General features: G+C 47.9%; 1 protein-coding gene across 1 annotated transcript in view; it reads left to right on the plus strand.

Moving 5' to 3' along the window:
* The first annotated feature begins 718 nt into the window (after nt 1–718).
* LOC119173796 (uncharacterized) overlaps nt 719–24,937 on the plus strand; it is a 47,949-nt gene continuing 23,730 nt past the window's right edge. The window contains exons 1-4 of the mRNA XM_075894537.1: nt 719–876; nt 2,289–3,218; nt 3,795–3,851; nt 15,833–16,010. Of these exons, the coding sequence (XP_075750652.1) occupies nt 840–876; nt 2,289–3,218; nt 3,795–3,851; nt 15,833–16,010 (1,202 nt within the window). The 5' untranslated portion in view covers nt 719–839. The remainder of the gene's footprint in view (nt 877–2,288; nt 3,219–3,794; nt 3,852–15,832; nt 16,011–24,937) is intronic.

The raw sequence follows: 24,937 nt of genomic DNA on the forward strand, positions 1-24,937 counted from the left end.
CCACAGCCAGCCATGACCAAAATTTATTCACCCGTAACTTCCTCAAACACACGGCTAGTGGTATATTAGGGTAGGTGACGTTTCAATCTGAGACTGTATTTACAAAAGCCTTATTGTCTAAGTAGCCTCACTTGCGTACGCGACCCCGTCACTGAGTTATTCTGCTTGGCATCGCAAAGAACATGCAGAGAGACAAGAAAAGCTACTGAGGTCATTTTTACCCCAGTGTATAATATTGCGTGCTTTCGTGCAAGCATTTGTTGGTTTTTTTTTCCTTCGCGATTTTCAATGTGCGACATATTGTTATTTTTGTTTCAAACTATGCCTGCGTTAGTTGGACCAAATATGTGAACAATATTCTTACCTACATGTTTCCGTGCAAGGTTTCTTCTTATCACGCCAAAGAGTCAAGCAAAGAAGAGCACCAAAAAATGCAAAATTTATTTTCCCTTTTGTCTTTCTTTCTACTATTCCAGCATTGTTCAATACGGGAATCATGACCGCTTCACAATGCCTGCAAAGAGCAGAGCAGGCAGCAAACAATTTCATATGCAGTTACCACCTGGTCGACTCGAGACGAGCAAAGCCGAAATCAATAGGTTTCTCAGTTTGTTTTTTCGAGACTTCTTTTCTAGCAGTGCTTTTTGCGCAAGATTGTTCAAGAGAACAATGCCCTGCGATGCTCCGCCCAGCGTCCGATGCTTGACCAACGGGCATCCGTATTGCCGCCAGCCCCAGAGCAGGGGGTACAAAAGGCGCCGGCGCGCTCTTGACAAACCACCTTTCCCGAGCGGCAGCAGTTACACACACCGACAGGAGGTCGCCTCAACAAACCAACCATGAAGGTCTTCGTCGCTCTAGCCCTCATCTCCCTGGGTAAATTTGCTGAGTTCGCTCTTACCGTGCCTTCTGTAGCTCTGCACTACTCTTAAGCGCAAACACTTAGAAGCCTACTCTTGGTTTTTCCGTAACGTCCCAAAACGCATTCCACTTACTCCGAAAGCTGTGAAGCCGCTTTGTACGGCAGATACTCTTCTACTAAGTTGAATGGGATTCAGTAGTTAGTGAGTAAATTCAACCCTCGATAAATTCGTACCAATTTTCTCAATTATTACGCCGAAGAATGTAACTACGTACTGCGGCCGAAGTAAATACGCTCGATATTGCTCTCCACCAGTCACAGCTAGAGCCACGTAAGCAGTAAACCAAATGTTTTTAGCGGCGTTTTCAAATTCCAGCAACTTTAGCTAGAACTTGAAAAATAAATGAAAAAAGCAAGCGGCACTTTTAAGTTCTTTACTTTTTCAACTCGGGAAATCTGTAAGGCAGCTTAAAATGTAAAGTGTTCATGCAGACCTCATGATACGAACGAAGGTGTACTTATACGCTTCTCCTGCCAAAGTAAGCGAGCACAGTGCGAGTACAGTTCAAGCGCTACTGGCACGTTACTGCTGAGTGTTTAGCACTACGTGAAATGTATTTGTGGCTTCCTCTTCTAGTCCCGAATAGCATGGTAAAATCAATGCTCGCTGCGCAAACAGTACATATGCCACTGTGATTAGTTCAAAATCTAGCAGTCGAAGTGAAGTTTATGGAATATTTAATTAATTAAAACCATTTGGTACTTTTGTGTATGTTGCTGCCTATTACAATCACTAATATTCAGCGAAGTTTTCTAAGCGCTGTTTTCTCTTACCGTACCTACATTTACCTAGAACTTGCAGTTCATACCGCCTGATGTTTCCTGCATTTGATGCGATAATTATGAAGTACTGGGTATAGTCTAATCCCGTATGTGACTTTCACATTAACAAGTAACCTTTATTCTCGCTTTTCAAAGCTAATCTTACTGGTGGTTGTTGTGTTTTTTTCACCTCCCCAAGACGTCTTTTTTTTTTTACCAAATGCAGTTATGGTGAGTCAGTGAGATTTAAAAGCTGCGTTAGATATAGAAGAAGGCTATGCGATATGCATCGCTTCTACACAATCAACAGCTTTTCTTGTGAAAAACGATAGAGCATCTGATTTATTGATTTCCATTTGCAAGAATACTTAAGCTCGATACTAACTAGCGTGATATCTACTGCGAACAGCTGCAGAAAGTCGAAAAGGGGCAGTGCTGTTTTTGCCAGAGTCTATCTTACGAACAGTAACTGTTACTGGTCTATCTCATGAGTGCAGTCACTAAATATACTCATCGGGTAAAAGACAAAATCACTTTATTTAACCCTGTTGGACAAATAATTATAGGATTTAATTTGTTTCTACGCCGTATCTATTCACCGCAGGCATCCACGCTGAGGCTTACTATGGCGGAAACTTCTATGGAGGTTTCGGATCCGGCCTCTACGGCGGTGGTCTCTTCGGTTCTGGTCTTTCTGGCTTCTATGGCGGTGGTCTAGGATCTGGTCTCGTCGGTGGTGGTCTCGTCGGTGGTGGTCTCCTCAGCGGTGGTCTCCTCGGCGGTGGTCTCCTCGGCGGTGGTGTCCTCGGCGGTGGCCTTTCTGGTTTCTCTGGGCTATACGGCGGTGGTCTCAGTGGTCTCGGTGGTCTTAGCGGCCTCGGCTATTCTGGTCTCTCTGGCTACCGTGTCGGAGGTGTTCTCGGTGGTTTCGGCAGCCCACTTAGTGGATTCGGTAGCCCACTCAGCGGCTTCGGCAGCCCACTCAGCGGATTCGGCAGCCCACTCAGCGGATTCGGTAGCCCACTCAGCGGATTCGGTAGCCCCCTAAGCGGATTCGGCAGCCCACTAAGCAGATTCGGCAGCCCACTAAGCGGATTCGGCAGCCCACTTAGCGGATTCGGCAGCCCCCTCAGTGGATTTGGCAGCCCACTCAGCGGATTCGGCAGCCCACTCAGCGGATTCGGCAGCCCACTCAGTGGACTCGGCAGCCCATTCGGTAGCTACGGCCCCTTGTCCATGGGTCTCGGAGCCCCCAGGCGATTCCCCGGTGACCTCCGCCTTATCTCTGAGCCCACCTCCCGCCTTCCCCTTAGCGACGCCGTCTACATTGGTGTAGTCCGCCAGCGCCTGGTGCCCGCTCCCTACCGTGTCCCACGCCCAGTCCCAGTTCCACAGCCATTCCCAGTCCCACAGCCATTCCCAGTTGACGTGCCAGTTCCAAAGCCAGTCGAGGTCCCAGTCCCACAGCCACACCCAATCCACACCGTCACTGAGGTGACCAACACCGCTGTCGTCCAGCCCGTCACCCGCACAGGTGCGTCATAACACACGCTACTTGACTCATGCAAAACCATTTGTTGTTAAAAGGACTCGCGACGAGAAAAAAAATAGCGTGTTGAAGTAGTTAAGCACCGTTGTCAACACGACAAGCTGAAAACGTCTAAGCTCGTATGTGCTTTCACCAGCTCATTACGACAAGAGAATCATTTGCCGCCCGCTGCTTAAAGCGGTGTACATTTTTTCTTACATGTCTCATAAGGTTTCCAAGAAAATTAAGAATGTTTGATCACTGTGGGTATTGAGTGAATATGACAGCTGGTGAAAAACTTATTAATGCTGTGGAATTACTTTTAGAGGCAGAGTACTATTTTACTTATAAATGCATAAGTGCATATTAACTTCCCCAATATCATCACATCATACAAGATTCGTTTTTTTTTTACTTAGTTGCAGGAAAGATTTTTCTCGCATTTAACTGTTCATGGACCAATTTTACAATCACTCGCATAGAATTCCTCTTGATGATGTCACCGCATGTCATTTCAACCTGAATAACTTGGCCCACATATCATGGCGTCATATTAATCTGCCCTTTTTTAATTTCTTACAGTGGTCCACGATGCTGGAACCGCAGTCACCGGACAAGTACAGGAACACGTTCAAATCTAAGCCTTTATAAACTCGCGACAACAACACGTCGGACTTCTTAACACAGTCACCTTAAGCAAATGTATCTAAAATAAAATTATACCTGGTTGAATTGAGTATCTGTACTTGTTTTCTTGTTGAATTTGCTCGACGAACAGTAGGCTTAAATCTTTGATTAGCCTATTCCCGAGTTCTCAACAAGAACTTCTAGAGTGTTAAGTTTACGGCTTACTCTTCCACATACTTGCCGCATATGTATTTTGTTTACTTGATCCATTACAGCACATTACCAACAATTGTTATATTAATTGATAACTCATGCTAACTTAACATAAAAATGAGACCTAACTGACAAGGATGTCAAGGAAAGTACTGGGTATGTTAGACGTAAAGGTAACCATGTACAATAACATTACTACTATCAACACACCCTGTACTTTTCTTGTCATTCTTTTCTGTTAGTTCTCATCAGTATTGTCTCTAACAATGAAAAATGAGCCCTTAGGTTTAATTTATTTACTAACTCAACATAGTCAAACGTGTTAAACATGACTACCAATGCATTTCTTTTCGGTCATCCTACTCCTGATAATACCCTATGTTCCTGAGCACACAAAACAGAGAAGTAAACGTAAAATACTTTTTTTGGAATCTCAGTCAGTAAAGTTCTGTAGCGCTCATAGTCAAAACCCTAATTATGGTCAACTATATGTTCATTCTCACAATAATATATACTCGTTAACGATAATAACAAGCACTGTAATATCAAGTGCGGCTACTTTGAACTACAATAAAGGCGTTACGACTCTGAGTTTTCAGTCCTGAGTACTAGCAGCCGGCAGAATGGCTGGGCAACTCTCATAAACTAAGAAAAACCTTTGTTTTCATGATCAAAGGAAAACTATCTGAACGGTCATCCGTGCCTAGGCAGTACTTTGCAAACTAGAAAAATAACCATAACTTTTACCTCCAACATAGCAGAGAGTTCTCTCCAAGGAGCTTGAAGTTTAATAAAATTGAACACTAAGACACTTTCGCTGACTGCATCATGATATGACTACGGTACACGCTGCAGCAAAAGACGGAAAACCAGGACTGACAATCTGGATTTCTGTAACATGCACGTGTGTGTATATGCACCGGTATTTGTAGATTTCACTTCCAACTAACCTACGCCTTCGCACTTAGTCGCGTAACCACATGGCAATTAGACAACCACACTGGCTATACATATGCTGTCGCCCTCTAAATAGAACAGTTTTTCCGCCTTTCTAGTAGCTTGTGTCTAGTGTTCTGTAAGGAGCCTAAACTGGCCCTCGTGGGCCTTGTTAAGCAGTGACAAATTGTCGCCAGGGCCACAAGGTAGTCGACACTTTGATGGGAAGGCAGACCACATCAGGGGATACCAGGCTAAGCTCAGGAGAATGTTTCAGCTGTACCAATGGAATTATAAGTCCCTCACTATATGTTCCGGTCTGCTCTTGAATTCCAGTTGCGCTTCGAGCAATGAACGCAAGTTGGATGCTTTATGTAAAGGCCTGACCCCACGTATCCTTTGCAGCACGCCAGCGCTTGGCGTTTTGACGCCCCGCTGTGCCTGTGTGATGAAGAGAGAGGGCGTGGGGCTACGTGGAGCTGCGCCTCTTTCTCTCTTCATATAGAAGAGGGCTCGATGCTACGTCAAAAGACACGCGCCGAAGCGCTGCAACGGATGGGTCGTGTCAAGTCGTGTGTGTGCGTGTGCGTGTGCGCGTGTGTGCGTGTGCGTGTGTGCGCGTATGTGTGTGTGTGTTCAATGCTCAAAACACACAATAATGAGCTAAAAAGAGTGAAAACTTGGACAAGTTGGTTAGAAATTACCTAACAAAAAAAGTGCAACAGAAGAAGACTGACAAATGTGGCACACAAAGCGCTGTGCGTGTTACCTTAGGCAGTCCTTGTCCGTTGCGCCGTTCTTATATTCAATATTGAGCTATTGTACGTTGCGCGAGACAGAAATAGGAAATTACTATAACAAACATCCGCAAGTATTTTCACATAATGGTCTTCTTCTACCTCTAAAACCCCCTTCTTTCTTTCAATTCCTTTAACCGTGTACCACGAGAGTCAAGCGTGGGGAATTCCAGTGGGGTAAGTTCCGGTTTGCACTAAACGTAGCGTGACTGCCTCAGCCCTGTTCAATCTTGCGTGTGGTAGTGGGAGTTTCCTACATCCCAAGTAATAATATTTTGTCATGTCGTTGTACGTGATTAAATTTTCTTTATAGTCCCCTGAATGGTAGCGGGCGTCGGGTCAGGTCTGACTGGCACGGCAAGTGAGTGCTCGTGCCAAGTCATTCGTCACCTCGTTAAGGTTGACCCGAGTTTCGTCCACTTGTCGCATATGCGCAGGAAACCATCGAATTTCAGTATCAATAAGATTGACTTTGTTCATAACCACAGTCCCAGTGACATAGCCCTAATCGAAGCTCGTAATTGCTGCTTTGAAGTCACTATAGCTGTATGGCCATTTTATGTTCCTGATAACTAAAGCAATCGTGCCTTGCACCGCCACCATGGAATCCTAAGTGAGTATAGTCAGGGCGTCCCGTTCCTCTCCCTGGCTGTCGGCCACCACAGCCGTGTACGCTTCTTTGCCTTTGACCCAGGCTGCGTCTACGACGGCCGCCTGTCGTACTACATGTTAGTTTTCTTTCAATAAAGCTTTCACTCTCGCTTTTCGCTTGCTGACATTGTGTTCCGGATGCATGTTTCTCAGCAGTGGGTGGTTCTGATTACGTCTCTAAGCTCCACGTTCAGTTCCCCCTCAACTTCCTTCAAGTTCTTCGATCTATTGGGGATTGACTCGATCGCTTTGAGTATCAGCCTACCCGGACGTGTCCTCGTTAGTCTTTCCTACAGCATGCACCGTCTTTTGCGCTTCAGCCATTACTTCCATAGTATTGTGAACGCCTAAGCTCATGGGTTTCTCGTTCGACGCACTGTTGGGTATACGTAGGGCATCCTTCACTAACTTTCTGATAACGGTGTTGAGCTTGTTCAGCTCGGCCTGAGACCATTGGAGGATACCTGCCAATAGGTGAAGACAGAGAGCGAAGGCGTGTAGTAGCCTTAGATCGCTGTCTTCACCGAGGCCCTTGTGTCGGTCGGTGATTCTGTTTAGTAGCCTGAGGACTTTGTCAGTTTTTTTATTATGCTGAATGGCGGTAAGGATGCTTCCTCCAGATTTTATGTAGAAGCCTAGAACTTTATTTTTTTCCACCTGCTTGATCGTGGATCCGTCCTGACAGCGCAAGATAATGTTGGGTTCCTTACCTGGGACATCGCTCTTGGGTGTGCTAAGAAAAAAATGTTTAACAATTTCGAGTACTTCATACTCAATTTTGGGAGAGCACTGAGCCATCCCGCTGAAAGCCCTAGGAGGCGAAGTGTGCCCTTCGACTCCTACCTTGATTTTTTATAACCAAAACTTCCGACTTCGCCGCCGAACAATTTAGCCCCATTTCGCCGAGAGTACTTTCCACGATGTCTACACTCTCCTGAAGTCTAGTCTCCGTTCGGCATATGTTTGCGTTGGCGCTCCATATGGTTATATCGTCGGCATATATTTAGAAGCGTATATTTTCTATCCGCTCCAATTTCCTCGCAACTCTGGTCATTGCTAAATTATATAACATGGGTGAGAGCGCAGTTTCTTGTAGGGTGCCTCTGTTTCCCAGTATCCTCACCTTAGATTTTAGTTCTCCTTGTGTAAGGCTCGCTTGTCTACCACAAAGAAACGACTTGACTATGAGGAAAAGCCTCTCGCCCAGACCCAGCGTAGATAGGACCTCGAGGATGGCCTTGTGCTTCTTCGACGTCGAGACCAACTGGGCCAACCTGTATGAGCTGGTAACTTGATCAGGACCATGGCGTCCTGAGTCGACAGCCCGGGACGGAAACCGATCATGTTATTTGGGATTATGTCATGTTGCTCGACGTAGCGCGTGAGTCTGATGAGAATGACGTGTTCCATAGCTTTACCTAGGCATGACGTAAGCGAGATTGGACGGAGGTTACCTAGGCTTATTGGTTTACCAGGTTTGGGTGTGAGAATAGTATTGGCTCACTTCCATTCCTCCGGATATTTTCCCTTTTTCCATAAGTCGGTGAAATGATCCGTCAAGAAAGGGATAAAGTCATCATCTAGATTCATTAACACTTTGTTTGTAATGCCGTCGGGTCCGGCTGCCGATCTGCTAAAATGACCATAGAGGGCAGCTCGTACCTCACCTTCAGTGAAATCATGATTCACTTCCTCGCACAGTGTTCCAGAGTACTTTATGTGTTCATCACTATCCCCCGGTCATTAAAGCGGCAGATATTTTTCCGTGAGCTGCTGCATAATTACCTCTTGAGTCCTGGACTCACTCGCCTGATGTTTTAGTTTCACTATGGCCATTCGCTTGTTAGACATGGTCTCGTTCTCAATCAATAGGTGTTTGAGAAGGTTTCAACTGCTTCTGTGTTTGATTCTATCGTCTGCCTGGTTGCAAGCTTCGTCTTACTGTTGTTTTGTGAGGGTTTGAGAACGCTCCTCTATCTGTCTATTCCTCAACGCTATCTTTCTCCTGAACCTTTGGCTCAGTCTGTGTTTTTCATTTTTGCAGGAGGAATTTCTTAACTTCGGTCGGGTGTGTGAGCCTACTATCTATGCTCCCTATGCCGTCTTGTGTCGTATTATTTCTAGTGGCCTCATGCAGGTCCTCTCCGAGCTTGTTGATTCAGGTCTGAAAGGGCTTTCTGCCCATTTGATGGGTTCAACTCTAGTTTTTTTTTTTGCTCTAGCTTTTCTAAAAACGTCCCAGTTGGTGCACCGAAAGGTTCTAGTCTGTTGTTTTGGCACTCCTATACTAATGTGTATGATATAGTGGTCGCTACTTAAATCTGTGGCTGAGTTTTCCAGCTGGCTTCATTTGAGTTCTTTACAAAAGTGAGGTTTGGGTGTATACTCTGTGCACGTGGACGTACAACAGCGGGTGGGAAAAGCCGGATCGGTGATCAGACTCAGTCCGACATCTGTGCCGAGGTCTCATAGCCCTCTCTTCTTTGAATTCTAAGTGTATCCCCACGCCTGGTAGGGGCATTAAAGTCCCCTCCTAATATAAGCGGGGAGCTCTTGGCCATGGCGAGTGCCTTGTTGAAAAGTGTCCTGAAGTTCTGCTTCTTGGCGCTGGGACTGCAAAGCAAAAGAGGCTGCGCCCCTTCCCCACTGCCTTTTAAGTACGACTTCTACTAGGTAATACTATATTTTAGTCAATCCGAGGGGGATATCATGTTCTATAAAAGGTAGCTTTCTGTCAACGAGGCTTGCCACTCCTCTTCCCCAACGTTTTCCTCTACATACCGATTTGTAGCCGGTTAGGTTGAACTCGTCCGATAAAGTTTCTTGCAGCATAATCACTTTGGGTTTGTCTCCCCATTGACCTGAATAATGGGCGCAGCGATGCCTTTTTGTTGAGGAATCCGTGACAATTCCACTGCCACACGCGAGAACTGTGGGAGCTAGCCATAATTATTGGATGTGTTTAGTCTGCTGTTACCCACTGTCGTTCATCTTGGAGTACTCCCTGAAAGTACAGAGAGAAACTTTCCGAGTCTTACGGCAACAACACGTGATCCACATCACTTTTTCTTTTTGAATGTCTTTAATTTCTTTTCTGCCATATAACTTCATTTCTATGGCTTATCCACTTTAAAGTTACTTTTTCCCTTCATCTTTTTGTTTACTTAATTACCTCTTTCCGTTGAATAAGGACTGAGAAAACCGAATGACTTTTGGGGCTAAATGCTCTCTTTTTAGTAGCAGGGGAGCAGTCCCCCTCAAATGATTCATTATTTTGACTTACTGACCTGACTCATGCCATGCTCGCAGGGCATGGCTGCGCCTTCTTTTTGAGTTTGATTACCTCTTTGGTCAGTTCTTCGTTAGCCTTCCGCAAAGAATTTACCTCCCTAAACAATTGATCTATTCTGGCATCAGTGTTGCGAGTCACCGCTGGCGCGGCAGCGCTACCAGTGATTCTCACGGTACCTTTTACTTTATCGGCCCAGGTGGTTCCAGTAGACGGCGTGGCATCAGGCGCTCTGACTTCTGAGCTCTTCGGCACTCCTCTCTCCTTGAAGCGGCTGTTCTTCTTGGATAGCGAGCGGCGTCTCGATCTCGAGCAGCTCCGAGAACGTGAGCGGTTTCTGGGGCTCTTGTGTAGGCTCGACGTCTCCATGGGTGCCTTTGTGGCCGATCACGACTAGTCGCATTCCCTTACGCGGGCCCATGCCATATAGGGTACTTGAAACCGCTTCCTACACGCTTTGTCTCCATGGGGTGGCTTCCTCCGCAGAACATGCACGTGGGTGTGCAGATGTTCTCTGGCGGGTTTAGGGCTCCACGCCTCCGACACTGAACAGAATCTGGTGTTGGGCACACGCCCAAGTGATGTTTTACACTCCCACAAGTGAAACACACATCAAATTGTTTCCTGTAGAGGTAGCATCTCACCAAGGGCGATCCGTGGCGCACAAACTTTGGCACGTGTAGTCCGTCGAAAAGGACGATGACTGTGCCCGAAGCCTTGATGCGCTTCACAGTCAAAACGAGCGGATTGCGCTCACGCACAATATTGGTTATAGCGGACTGGGAGTCCCTATACTCCGTTTCCACGATCCCACGATCATGAAGGGCTGGATTCTCAAATACTTGCTGCATTATCTGGTTCAGGCGTGCTAACCACGACGATATTTTGCGTGAAGTGGGGGCACACCACGTCTTCATTTGCTTGCTCGGCCGTCAGGCCGGAAGCCTAGATCACTGCAGTTCCAATAGCCGTGGTGCTCACTTTGCTCAACTTCTGTCCTCCCCGTGGTCGGATTATGATCTTGTGATGCTCTTCGGGCAGCTGGGGCATCCTCAAGGCTTTGTAAATACCATTCTTGAACCTCTCTTACCACCGCCGATGGCGGCGTCTCCACTGGACGCTTGCGAGTTGCATGGCATTGCGTTGGCCGCTGCGCTACTCCTCTTCTCAGCATGGGATCAGCGGCCGGCAGACACTTGTCAGCCGAAATCCTCCCCGTTGTTCTCGGATACGTTGGAAGCCTCATCGCCCATACAAGAGTTCGTCATGTCTGAGGGGCACGTAGGCCAGCGAGGCCAAGCGGGCCCTGCTCCTCGGTATGGATTGCTCCGCATGTAGTGGAGTGAACAGGAAAGGTTCAGTAGTATTGTCAAAAACGTTTCCCACCATGACACTTGTTATCAGTCAATTCTCAGCAACTTCACGAATCGGATGGTGTGCTGGAAATGGTCGAACCATGAGAAGGTGGCAAGCGCAACAACGAAAAATACGGAGCCGATGTGAGACACGTCTGCTCCCATTGGCGACTGCAGCACCTCCCTCAATAGGATCCATTATGCCATTTTTTTTATCTGTTTAGGACTAGATGCATTTTGTTACTTTGTACAGGCCATTCCGAAACGACCAATGGTTTTTGTTATCAACGTACATATTTCGTGGGTATTTTTCCCAGTGTTGCACGGACGGACGGACCGACGGACCGATGGACCGACAGACCGACGGACGGACGGACGGACGGACGGACGGACGGACGGACGGACGGACGGACGGACGGACGGATGGATGGATGGATGGATGGATGGATGGATGGATGGATGGATGGATGGATGGATGGATGGATGGATGGATGCATGGATGGATGGATGGATGGTGTCACACAGTCCCGTTAATTAGGGAGGCGATCGCCGGGCTAGTTCCAAGGGCCGAAGTATTGGCCCCCGAACCGCACCACGAAAGCGTGGACAATTTAGATGTGGTCCTTTTTGGCGCGCCAGCGGACGCCGGTTGTGGCCCAAAGAACAACTCAGAGCCGAGAGTTGATAAACAAAATAAATATTATATTCTCAAAAATGGCAGATCGAAAACAATACACAAGAATGCACACTCCACAATAGTTACATACAATACGTCACCAATCAAACAACGTATTACACAGTACAATCAGCCACACTCAAAACAACGGACACAGACAACGATACGCACTACAATGCAGTCGCATGCATTGAACAACCAAGACACTTAAAGACTAAAGAGATAGAAAACCTATCCAGTCCAAAGTTCTTGGAACAAGTCTGGATGATACTCTTCCGAGAATCACTCACTCAAAGTCCAGCGTTGTTGTCGTTCCGCGCCCTCGAAGTTTCTCTTCCAGGAAACCTCGCGTCTTCAATTAGCCACTCTCCAAGCTTCAAACTTCTTCGCCCGAACACGTCGGCTTCACACACGCAGCTGTCGCCACGCGTCTTCGCTCGATAGCGGTAAACACACACACTCTTGCCTGTAGCTCGAGTCGTCACCCCTCAGGTGGAAATCGTCTTCTTCTCCCGCTTTGTCTCTACGGACAAAACCTTCGCCGACTACACGGCGGTATAGCCTACGCGCTCTGGCGCTAACTTTCGTCTTCTCCTACTCTCTCGTCTCGGCTGCTCGATTAAATACCTTCCACGCGAGATTCCAGAAGGTTCTCGTCATTTCGTCGGCGCGATATGCATCGAAGGCTGGGGAGGGGGCGAGACGGTTGGAATGCCCTCCGCGTCGGATGACTCAACTCGGCATGACCACGCCTCTTTCGTTCTAGAAATTTCGCGGGCTTGCTCGGCCGCCGATGTGGAGTGAGGAGGTTCGTCGGCGAAGCCACGCTTCCGAGGGGAGAGCGCGCGCCCGGGGAGCCTTGGATGTTTGTTTTCTTTTTTTTCTTTTGACCTCCCGGCGTCTCTCCCGCGCGTTATCGCAAGAATTTGGCGGCGCGCCCATTTTCAGCGCTCGTTCTGTGACACTGCCCCCCACTTTCAGAATATTATCTCATAATATTCAAAACCACACAAACGAGCGCGAACAGTCACCACACACTCTGAAAGACTGTAACATAGTCCGTCGCTCATGACACGTCACATTCACAATAGATTGCTCAATACAATCGTACATTGTAGTTCAATTCCACAACACATGAAATATAGCCACAGGTACATGACTACAAAACTTCATCACACATTCCAAACAATACAAATGTACAAAGTTCTCTCATTACAACAATTATACAATACTACACATCACATCACCGTAAAAGACATTTTGACTCGCTCGACATCGGATAACACAATAACAACACAGCTTATTGCATTCACTGCTATCAGGCACTTCCAAAACATTCAAACTCGGCTAAGGTAGTCGGCACCAACGTTCTCGCTTCCCTTGATGTGCTCGACTCGGAACTGATACTCTTGCAGAAGCAAGCTCCACCTCAACACTCTGCTGTTGAGCTGTTTAGCCTGTTTTATGTATTGGAGAGGCTGGTGGTCAGTTTGGACCAAGAAAAGCACTCCGTAGAGATAAATATTAAACTTCTGTATCCCCCACACCAGGGCTAGACATTCTTTTTCGATGGTGCTGTAGGATGATTCCCGGGAAAGTAGTTTGCGACTGGCGTATGCTATAGGATGGAGGGTCCCTTCGTGTGACTGCAAGAGCACAGCCCCGAGGCTGGTGTCGGAAGCGTCGGTGCGGAGGATGAATTCCTTGGTTAAGTCTGGGAGGCGAACCACGGGAGGGTTCGAGATGCATTCCTTGAGTTTCGCGAATGCTTTCTCGTGTGTCGTCGTCCATTTTACTAAGTTGCTTTCACCCTTCTTGATCAGTTCTGTGAGAGGGGCGCTGATCTCGGCATAATTTGGAATGAACTCCCGGTAATAGCTGGTCAACCCGAGAAAAGCGCGTACCTGTCGCTTCGTCTTTGGGGCAGGTGCAGCTTGGATTTTGTCGAGAGTCTTTCCCAGTGGAGCAAGCTTGTTTTGTCCATTGTGATGACCTAGGAAATCAATCTCATTCATTCCCAACTCACACTTTCTCGGTCTCACGGTCAACCCGGCAGCCTGAATTCGAGCGAAGAGTTGTCTGAGAGTGGATAGGTGTTCCTCCCAGGTCGTGCTTGTTATGAGTACGTCGTCGTAGTAATGTTCAACGCCCGGGATTCCCTAAGTGACTAGTCGCATCAGCCGGGCGAACACGGCGGGTGCCGTTTTGATCCCGAAAGGCATGTAGCAGAACTGGTAGAGACCGGATTTAGTCGAAAACGCAGTCTTAGGTTTCGACTGCTGGGAGAGTGGATTTGCCAGTAGCCCTTAACAAAATCTAACTTAGAGAAGTATCTTTTGTTTGTGGCACTGGCAAAAACGGCATCTGCTCTAGGCATGGGCTCTGCATCTGCTATTATGAGGTTGTTCAGGCGCCGGAAATCGACTACAAACTGCTTGGTTTTGCCCGGTTTGTCCACAAACAACACGGGGGAATTATAGGGCGATTTCGAGACTTCAATTATGCCCAGTGTTTTCATTTGCTGTACCTCGGCCTCGATGTCTTTAGTCGTAGCAAAAGGTAACGGGTACTGTTTGACGTGGACTGGGGACTCCGTCACTGTTTCGAGGTGGCACTCCACCCAATCTGTCTGGCCCGGGACATTCGAAAATATTTTAGAGTGCGCTGTCATGGTTTTCTCCAACTCCTCCTTTTGTTGGTCCGTCAAACTTGGGCAGATCTTGACGTCAGTAATCCCTTCTGTCTGCACGAACTCCGGCACCGGTAGTTCCTGTTCATCTCCATTGTCAATAACTCCTACGTTGACTTGGCATTGATGCGGCACATCTTGGTTCGTTTCCCGCTCCGCATACTTCTTCAGCAAATTGGCATGGAAAATTTTCGGCCCGCTCGGCGTCTTTATGGAGTAATCTAAGTCCCCAATTGTCGCCTGCACTTCGAAGGGCCCTTTCCAATGCAGCAAGAGTTTATTTTTGTCAGTTGGGAGCAGGATGAGAAACTTATCTCCTGGTTGGAATACTCTATCCCTTGATTTTCGATTGTAGTGCTTAGCGTAGCGTGCTCCCGCCCTTCGGAGTTCTTCGTGAGCTAGGCGGCACGTCTCTTCTAGACGATTTCGGAGATCCAATACGTACTGGTAGGTTGTCTTCAGCTCATCGTCCAGCTCTTGGTTCGTCCAGACTTCCTTTAAGATCTCCAGGGGTCTCCGGACATGTCGGCCGTACAGTAGCTCGAACGGCGAAAAGCCGAGACTTGCCTGGGGAACCTTTCTGTACGCGAACAGCAACGGACCGAGGAATCTGTCCCAGTTTTTTGGTTTCTCCGCACACATTCTTTTGAGCATAGTCTTCAGGGTGCCATTAAATTTTTTCACCATCCCGTTGGTCATCGGGTGGTAAGGGGTGGTATGGAGTTGGCGCACCGATAAAAGTCGTGTCACTTCCTTCATTAACTCCGACGTGAAATTCGAGCCCCGATCACTTAGGATTTCCCTCGGTACACCAAAACGGGAGAACATCTCAACGAGGGCTTCTGCGACTCGTTCGGTCTCTATGCCAGGTAGTGCAACTGCCTCCGGATAGCACGTGGCGCAATCGACGAGAGTCAGGATATATCGGTTTCCTTGACCAGATGGAGGTCGGATAGGGCCTACTATATCAATAGCTACCCTTTTGAAGGGGATGTCTATGACGGGGGACTGGCCGAGTGACACGTGTGGCACCCTTCCTTTTGGCACAGTTCGCTGGCAGATATCGCAAGACGCCACGAACCGTTTCACGTCGGCTGTGACACCGGGCCAGAAGAATTCTTCCTGAATCCTGTCCTTGGTTTTTTCGGCTCCCAGGTGCCCAGCCATTATCCCATCGTGGGCTAGCTTCATAACAGCCTCTCGGCGGTTCTTCGGCACCAACAGCTGTCGTATCCGCCGACCACTCCTCTCCGTATAGTACCTGTAGAGCAGTCCATCTTCCTGCTTGAACATTATCGCGCATTTACTATTACGGCATCTGAGGTCCTTGTCGATTTGCGCAAAGCAGGGTTTTAACGACTCGTCCTGTATTTGTTCCTCGGCATAGCTGAAGCTCGGGTCCACCTCGGAATCGGGTGCAGGGAGGGGCTGGAATGGCTTCGACTGGGCTTTGGTCTGTGCTCGGGTCGCAACTGCGACTACGTCCTCATCGGCTGTGGCTGGTTGGTCGTGAGGGTTTGCAATCGATGGTGGATCAATTTCTGGGCCCTCTTCCAGTGGTTCGGGTTGGTCTGGCGGACGGGTGCCCTCCATGTTCCCCACGATTACGTCATACAATGGATCATCCATGCAGAAGGCAGAAACAATTCCACTGTAGAAGGGTGTCTCGATCTTGACCTTGGCCTCAGGCAGCCTCATGACCAAACGGTCGACGGTGTAAATCAGGCTGGTCTGGCCCGTGAGTTCGTCGTCGCGGACTAGGTCTCTTCGTACTATTACAGTGGAGCACCCAGTGTCTCTTAAGACGTCTACACGCCTTCCCGCCACTTTCCCAGCCATCACAGGCCTTCCCTTCGTAGCACCTGTTTGTTGTTTTGTCAATACCGCACCCACAATAGGGATTTTCTCCCCATTTTTCAACTCTACGAATCCATCAGTGACGTCATCAACGGTTTTTGGTGCCACTTGTGCACAGGATACCTGGTGAGTTTGGCTCGCTCCGTTACGACATGCGTCTGCCTTGTGCCCAGTCTGACCACATTTGAAACATTTTACAACCGTGGGGCTCGTGAAGTTAGTTCGGAAGTGGTTAGCACGATGACCCACTCGGTTACACAGAAAACATCGCGGAATGCTCTCCGGTGCACGCTTCTTTTGTTCGGGTGCCGAATTTTTAGAATCTTCGGGACACTCCTTCTTGACCTTGGCCAAATTAGTTCCACCTTGCGCTTCCAAGAATTGATCAGCCAATTCAAGAATGTCTTCAAGTGACTTAGCTCTCCTCTCTTTCAAGTACAGCGACAGGCTTGGGTGGCAACTAGTAAGAAATTGTTCTCTAATTAGGAGTTCTCTAAGCTCATCGTGCTCCTGCGCTGTCCCTGAAAGTTCAATCCATCTGTCGAAATAGTAGCAAAGTCGGGCAGCATACTGCGTAGCCGTCTCACCATCAGCTGGTTTTCCTGTCCGAAATCTGTCCCGGAATCCTTCCACAGTAAATCTAAATCGCGTCAGCAAAGCAGCTTTCACCTTTGCATAGTTGGCTGCATCGGTCGGCGTCAGCCTACCGTACACACTGAGCGCTTCACCACTCAAGCAAGTACTCAAAGCAGTTGCCCATTGATGCTCCGGCCAATTCTGGCTCCTCGCAATCGTCTCAAATCGGTGAAGGTACGCGTCAAGGTCGTCCTTCCTTTCATCAAACGCTACGAGCAGCTTGCTTGGGTTCAAGCGGAAGCCGTGGTCCTCCCGTTCGCTGCTTTCAACTCTAGCTTGGACGGGAGTTTCACTTCGTTGTTGCAAACGGAGCCGCTCGAGTTCCATCTCATGCTGTCGCTGCCGTTCCCTTTCCTCTCTTTCTTCTTTCGCCCTCTCAGCTGCCAGTCTTTTTTTCTCCAGCTCCAACTTCAATTGCAGCTCTCTTTCTTCTTTCAGCTGTCGCTCCTTTACCTCTCTTTCTTCTCTCGCCCTTTCAGCTGCCAACTTTTCTCTCTCCAATTCCAACTTCAATTGTTGCTCTCTTTCTTCCTTCAGCTGTCGCTCCTTTGCCTCTCTTTCTTCCTTCTCTCTCGCAGCTGCCAACCTCTCTCTCTCCAACTCAGCTTCTTTTTCCGCTTTGGCCCTTTCGACCGCCAGCCTTTCTTTTTCCAGCTCAGCTGCCTTTTCTTCTTTGGCCCTCTCTTTTTCTTCTTTTTCCTACTGGGTGACCCACTTCCGTTGTTCGGCGCCAGAAAGACCCATCTTCTCCCCAAGAGCGACTAACTTTTCGAGATCCATTTTGTCTCGCAACTCGCAAATAAAACCTTGCCACGTGTAAAAGGTATCTGCCTAAATCACTCTATCGGAACACTCCCCTGCACTCGTTAGGAAGAACACTGAACAACACACAAAATCGTTCCGATACCGCTATCAACAACTTGAGGCTCTTTCTCACTACTTTGGACACACTGTGCACCAAAAGGTCCTGTCGCGGACGCCAGATTAATTGTCACACAGTCCCGTTAATTAGGGAGGCGATCGCCGGGCTAATTCCAAGGATCGAAGTATTGACCCCCTGAACCGCACCACGAAAGCGTGGACAATTTAGAAGTGGTCCTTCCTGACGCGCCAGCGGACGCCAGAATAATTGTCACACAGTCCCGTTAATTAGGGAGGCGATCGCCGGGCTAGTTCCAAGGGCCGAAGTATTGGCCCCCGAACCGCACCACGAAAGCGTGGACAATTTAGATGTGGTCCTTTTTGGCGCGCCAGCGGACGCCGGTTGTGGCCCAAAGAACAACTCAGAGCCGAGAGTTGATAAACAAAACAAATATTATATTCTCAAAAATGGCAGATCGAAAACAATACACAAGAATGCACACTCCACAATAGTTACATACAATACGTCACCAATCAAACAACGTATTACACAGTACAATCAGCCACACTCAAAACAACGGACACAGACAACGATACGCACTACAATGCAGTCGCATGCATTGAACAACCAAGACACTTAAAGACTAAAGAGATAGAAAACCTATCCAGTCCAAAGTTCTTGGAACAAGTCTGGATGATACTCTTCCGAGAATCACTCACTCAAAGTCCAGCATTGTTGTCGTTCCGCGCCCTCGAAGTTTCTCTTTCAGGAAACCTCGCGTCTTCAATTGGCCACTCTCCAAGCTTCAAACTTCTTCGCCCGAACATATCGGCTTCACACACGCAGCTGTCGCCACGCGTCTTCGCTCGATAGCGGTAAACACACACACTCTTGCCTGTAGCTCGAGTCATCACCCCTCAGGTGGAAATCGTCTTCTTCTCCCGCTTTGTCTCTACGGACAAAACTTTCGCCGACTACACGGCGGTATAGCCTACGCGCTCTGGCGCTAACTTTCGTCTTCTCCTACTCTCTCGTCTCGGCTGCTCGATTAAATACCTTCCGCGCGAGATTCCAGAAGGTTCTCGTCATTTCGTCGGCGCGATACGCAGCGAAGGCTGGGGAGGGGACGAGATGGTTGGAATGCCCTCCGAGTCGGATGACTCAACTCGGCATGACCACGCCTCTTTTGTTCTAGAAATTTCGCAGGCTTGCTCGGCCGCCGATGTGGGGTGAGGAGGTTAGTCGGCGAAGCCACGCTTCCGAGGGGAGAGCGCGCGCCCGGGGAGCCTTGGATGTTTGTTTTCTTTTTTTTTTCTCTTGACCTCCCGGCATCTCTTCCGCGCGTTATCGCAAGAATTTGGCGGCGCGCCCATTTTTTGCGCTCGTTCTGTGACAGATGGTTGGATGGATGGATGGATGGATGGATGGATGGATGGATGGATGGATGGATGGATGGATGGATGGATGGATGGATGGATGGATGGATGGATGGATGGATGGACATGCGCTTCGCCGCACTTCTCATTATTCATTCTGTGGATATGCTGCGATTTTTTTCTATGACAGAGTCAAGAACATAACCACACTTGAGTAGATGTAGAAAAAAACCTCTGCAATCGAGATGATATATATCATCGGCTGCTTTTGGAGCTATAAACGAACGTTGCTCAATTTTTAGGATTATCAGTTGACCATCTGCGAAGCTTTTGACATTCGGAAGTCGCAGCTATGGCTTCCTTTTCAATCAACATAACGCTCTTCCACATCCGTCAGCAGTTGTGGTGAGTAAAAGAGAGAGGCACAAGGCCCATGCCCAACGCAAAAGCGCGGCGATGGTGCGCAAAGAGAGAAGAGTCACCCGAGTGCACGTGCACCAACCACGTAGATGCAACAGACTCCTCAGAGAAAAGCTCGTGGCCCGCGACCAGAACTGACAAGAAAAATTCCAGAGGATGAATTGGCACTGTGTGTTGGGATGCCGAGCTGCGAAGACGTGGGAAACGAGCGTCACTACGGCGATGAGATCAGCATGACCACCTGAATCTGAGGATGTCTGCGCGAGGAGCTCGGAATGTTGCCATCAACCTCGGAGATGTTCCTGAATGAGGCTGTCCGGACTTTCCGCATCCTGCCCAGCCGTTCCTGGTGGACTTGCAACTTCCCCGCATGGAATAAGGAAGGCAGCAGCCCACACCAGTCAAAATTAAGACAAGGACTGAGACACCGGTAATGCGAAAAGTGTATCGTCAGGTGGACGTGCGCCGACGAAGGCGATGGCGACGCGGTGCCACTTCGTCGTAGCGCCGAGGGTGGAATTAAAACAGTGAGTATGTTCCACTGTTCGCCACCGAGTAGCCACCGAGATAAATTGTGTACGTGCATGTTTACTTTTGTTAATGAATTCTGAGTGTCAGATTACTGCTTGCCCTTTTGTTTGGTGTGAGAAAGTGTTTGTCTTGCCACAAGACCGCCTCTCCCACGTCGCTTTCTCAATGCAACCTTTTGTAAGTGCCCTCGATATACAGTTCCTGACGGCAGTCTTGATATGTACGCCACAAAGCGCCATTCGTTTGCGTGATATACTGTATGAGAGCTAAACCCAAACGATGCATGGATACGTTTGACGTCACTTTCATTCATTTCTGAGGTTGAAGACTACAAGGTAGCAGCTAAGTGGCTCAGCGTGCCAATGAGCCCAGCGAGTTGGCGGAGACGACAACTTTTCATGTGCGGCACACTGGCATAGCCAGAATTTCAGCGGAGCGAGCTACCTGCCCGGTCTTTTTACCTCCTCAGCGAAGCATGCGCTGCGCACGAGCGTGCTAGTGTTTTTCATGCAAAGCCTGTGCTCGATTGACGATAACTTAAACCTGGAGAGACAGTTTTGCGGTTGTCTTCCTGACCCGGCGCGAGACGCCAGCATGCCGCATGAGACGCGAGCATGCGCAGTGGGAGTGTGGACGGGGCCGCCTACGACGAAGCGTCACATCGAGCGAGTAAAAAATGCTTCGCATGCAGTGCGCTCCGCTTAACCTACCTACCAGTGCATCGGTAGGTAGGTTAAGCGGGGCATCGTTCAGCTCTATTACTGGATACATTTAGCTAGATACATTTATTTGGAACGCAACGAGTCGAGTTGAAACTTTATTGCAGAAAAATTTAGGACCTCCCTGGCCCCCTGTGTCCCTGCGCGACCACACCACACTCTAACGTTCATGTGTAATAAGTTCATGACGCTGGCAGCACGGCTGACGGCGATCTTCTGCCTTGCCGGGTCCCAGGAGCGTAGCGAGGTCTCCCAGCCCTCCCAGGTACGGAGTGGCACCGGCCCGCTGGGAAGAGGAGAAGACGAACAGGCCAGGAGAACGTGAGGTAGGTTTGCCCTCGGTGCATTGCACAGAGGGCAGGAAGGTGGGATGGATCGGTAGTGGGAGAGGAGGAAGGCGGTTGGTAAGGCCAACGCGCGTTTTCTGTTTTAGCTAAGCATCATCAATCAACGCAATCACAACGCCACCGGTGTATGAGAATTATTGTAAGGGAAAATAAAAATTGTTCTTATCTTTCAGCAAGATAGTAAATTCTGTTTTAGAAGAGTGTGAATTTATTTACTGTTTGACGCATGAGCATTTATTTAATTTTTTTTGTCACCTTCACTTGTTGCTGGACTACAATCGAAGCCTTCAAGGCAGCCCAAACGCCTTTCAAACGTCCTGTCCTTAGGCAGCGCGTTCACCACGTTTCATTGCGACAAATCAAACTAAAGAACTTTCTGAAAAGATGGATGAGTGGCTACTATTAAATACTAAACTGTTACTATTTTTACATAAAATCGCTTACTATCGAAGATTCGCGAAGTCCCTTTGATGGAACTGCCAAAGAAGCATCTAGAGACGCTCCTCTATGGTCCGAAGTGTCAGCTCTAGATTGTTTCGTAGAACTTCACCTCATATGCGCGGATCCTCGAAGGGATTGCATACGACGACTTTTTGGAGGAGGCACAGATCCTTGTGTGTCATGAAGTGCCGTCGGTGCTTGTGTGCTTGCCGAACAATCACTACGTTTCCCGAGCAGCGCGGACTCACGGCACAAGAGGCTATAATTTTGGTCGTTTCTCCTCATGTCACGCAATCCTTCCCTCGCTTCGACGGTCCACTCACACGCTCAGCGCTTCACCGTCTAGCGCATGCACAGTATTGCAACAACCGACTGGCTTAGCGGAGTGAGAAACAAAATACGGTCAGCTAAACGTGCCTCCTCTTATTTTAGATGCGAAGCATCTTGTGAGCGAGCTTGATCCCGTGGCATCAGCGCTCCTCTGCGAATGCACCTACTCTCTCTCTCTCTCTCTTTCCTCTCGCATGCTCCCCCTTTCTCACCTCGCAATGTCGACGCAGGCAGCGTCCGCTAGCCTACTCTCGCTCCCCCTCTCAGTCCTCTAAGCTTCCCTCTCAGCATTGTTGGTACCGACCGCCAGGGATACCAAGAAAATGAAACACTCACTGAACACATTCAGACGCTGAAGTGCCAATGCCCTTTTTTGGCGTGTTTTCAAAGAAGGCTTCCTGGGTACTTGCATGATCAGCCGTGGCCCCCCTGCTCACAAATAAAAAATTGGCAGACCCCACGTACAGTGGGAATCAATGATATGCGAAGCACAAATAATAAATAATGATATGTCACTTTAAGATCAACACAGCATTACGAGGTGGAAGTAAATGATGCCGTAAATGAGTTCAGTGTCATGATTATCATGTTTGGACGTGTCGTACATACAGTTTCCTACTATACACTAGAGGGAACTCTGGCGCAAGTGTCTATGGGAGCTGCAACGCACGGCGCTTCAGTGAGCATGGGAATGATGGGTAGTACACACACTTGTGTAAACTTCGTACTTTTGGCCCGCTTTTTGCTCGGTGTGTGTTCGTGTGGCTTGAAGCTGTTTTCTCGGCAAAAATCAGCAAATGTTCAGCGATTGCGCTTTACCGCCCTATCTTTTTTTCAAATTACCTTTCCAAATTGGGACAAGAAGTTCAAAAGGATTGAATCTTTCTTTCAAAACAAAATCGAAACACAGCAATAAACGAAGCCACAAGTACGATCCGCCGCCCGCAAGTACGAAGACTAGGAAAATGTGTGTACTACCCATCATTCCCATGGTCTCTGAACGATCGCAGCGCCAGAGTGCCCTCTAGTTATTTGGAGAAACTCTATGGTGTCGTTTACCTTCGTCATTTATTCACACCACGTGATACCGAATTTAGTATATATGGAGCTAGCGAAACTGCCGTGAGCACGTTATGAGCGTAGTATGTTGTCATTTTCATGACGCACGTGTCATGATTATCATGTTTGCACCAGTGATACACCTTCGTCATACATTGACGTCACGTAACACCAAATTTGATAAATGTGGAGCTAGCGAAATGGCCTTGAGTGCATCATGAAGGGCGTCTCTCATAATCGTATGGTGGTTTTGGGGCGTTAAACTTTACATATCAATCAATCAATCAATCAATCAATCAATCATTGCATCAGGAAGGGCCCAATATACAACGTGACGTTGAGGCACACGCATGCTGGGCACAGCGACTCTACCTACGTTAGCAAAACGCGAGCACTCTATAGTCTGGCGCCAAGCGCGACCGGCGCCTGTCGGCGCAGCCCGATGGCATCCGGTGCGACATGCGATGCTGGATTTCACGCCGATGCGTTACCCAGACAGCACTGCGTCTCTCTATTTTCGTGACGGAGGGACGCCAGATGAGCTGAAATGCGCATGCGTCAAAGCAACGCAGCGCAGCGTGCGTCTGCCAGTATATGGCAGGACCGGCGCCTGGCGTGGCAACGCCGGCGTGACGTGATGAAATGAATGCCGGCGAGCACGCGCACCGCGTCACGTCGAAATGTATTGGCGCCTTGACTGTGGCAAGTAGTCATGTTCTCACATGACGTATCTCATGATTATCAGTCACATACCTTCGTCCCCTATTGGTGTCACGTATCACCAAATATTGGCATTGTGAAGCTAGCGAAACGGCCGCGAGCGCATGATCAGTGTGGCATGTAGTCACGTTGTTACATGACACGCATCTCATGTTTATTATGTTTGCACCAGTCACATACCTTCGTCATCCATTCACGTACAAATTTGGTATAAGTGACGCTAGCGAAACGGCCGCGAGCGCATCATGAGCGTGACATGTTAGTCATGTTGTTACATGACACGAATGTCATGGTTTTCATCTTAGGGTCTCCGCATTTCGCGGGTTCCAATCCCGGCTGCGGCGGCTGCCTTTCCGATGGAGGCGGAAATGTTGTAGACCCGTGTGCTCAGATTTGGGAGCACGTTAAAGAACCCCAGGTGGTCGAAATTTCCGGAGCCCTCACTACAGCGTCTCTCGATCATATGGTGGTTTTAGGACGTTGAACCCCACAAATCAATCAATTCATCTTAGGGTCTGTCGCTTGTGTTCTCCATGCAATCGTGCCATACCATACCAGTTTTACAACATGCCATGTGAACGAAACCACCGCAAGAGTTGCAGGACCATGAAATGTAATTATGACATTCATGACATACATGTCATAATTTTCATGTTTTGACTCAATAAATATGTTCTTCATACAGTCATGTTATGCCATACCAAGTTTGCTATCGATACCATTATCGAAACGGCCAGGAAAGCTAAATGTCGTATGTGGATAGATAGATAGATAGATAGATAGATAGATAGATAGATAGATAGATAGATAGATAGATAGATAGATAGATAGATAGATAGATAGATAGATAGATAGATAGATAGATAGATAGATAGATAGATAGATAGATAGATAGATAGAGAGGTAGATAGATAGATAGATAGATAGATATATAGATAGATAAATAGATAGATAAATAGATAGATAGATAAATAGATAGATAGATAAATAGATAGATAGATAAATAGATAGATATATAAATAGATAGATAGATAGATAAATAGATAAATAGATAGATAGATAGATAGATAGATAGATAGATAGATAGATAGATAGATAGATAGATAGATAGATAGATAGATAGATAGATAGATAGATAGATAGATAGATAGATAGATAGATAGATAGATAGATAGATAGATAGATAGATAGATA

Source organism: Rhipicephalus microplus, chromosome 5 (genome assembly GCF_043290135.1).
Source record: "Rhipicephalus microplus isolate Deutch F79 chromosome 5, USDA_Rmic, whole genome shotgun sequence".
Lineage (NCBI taxonomy): Eukaryota > Metazoa > Arthropoda > Arachnida > Ixodida > Ixodidae > Rhipicephalus > Rhipicephalus microplus.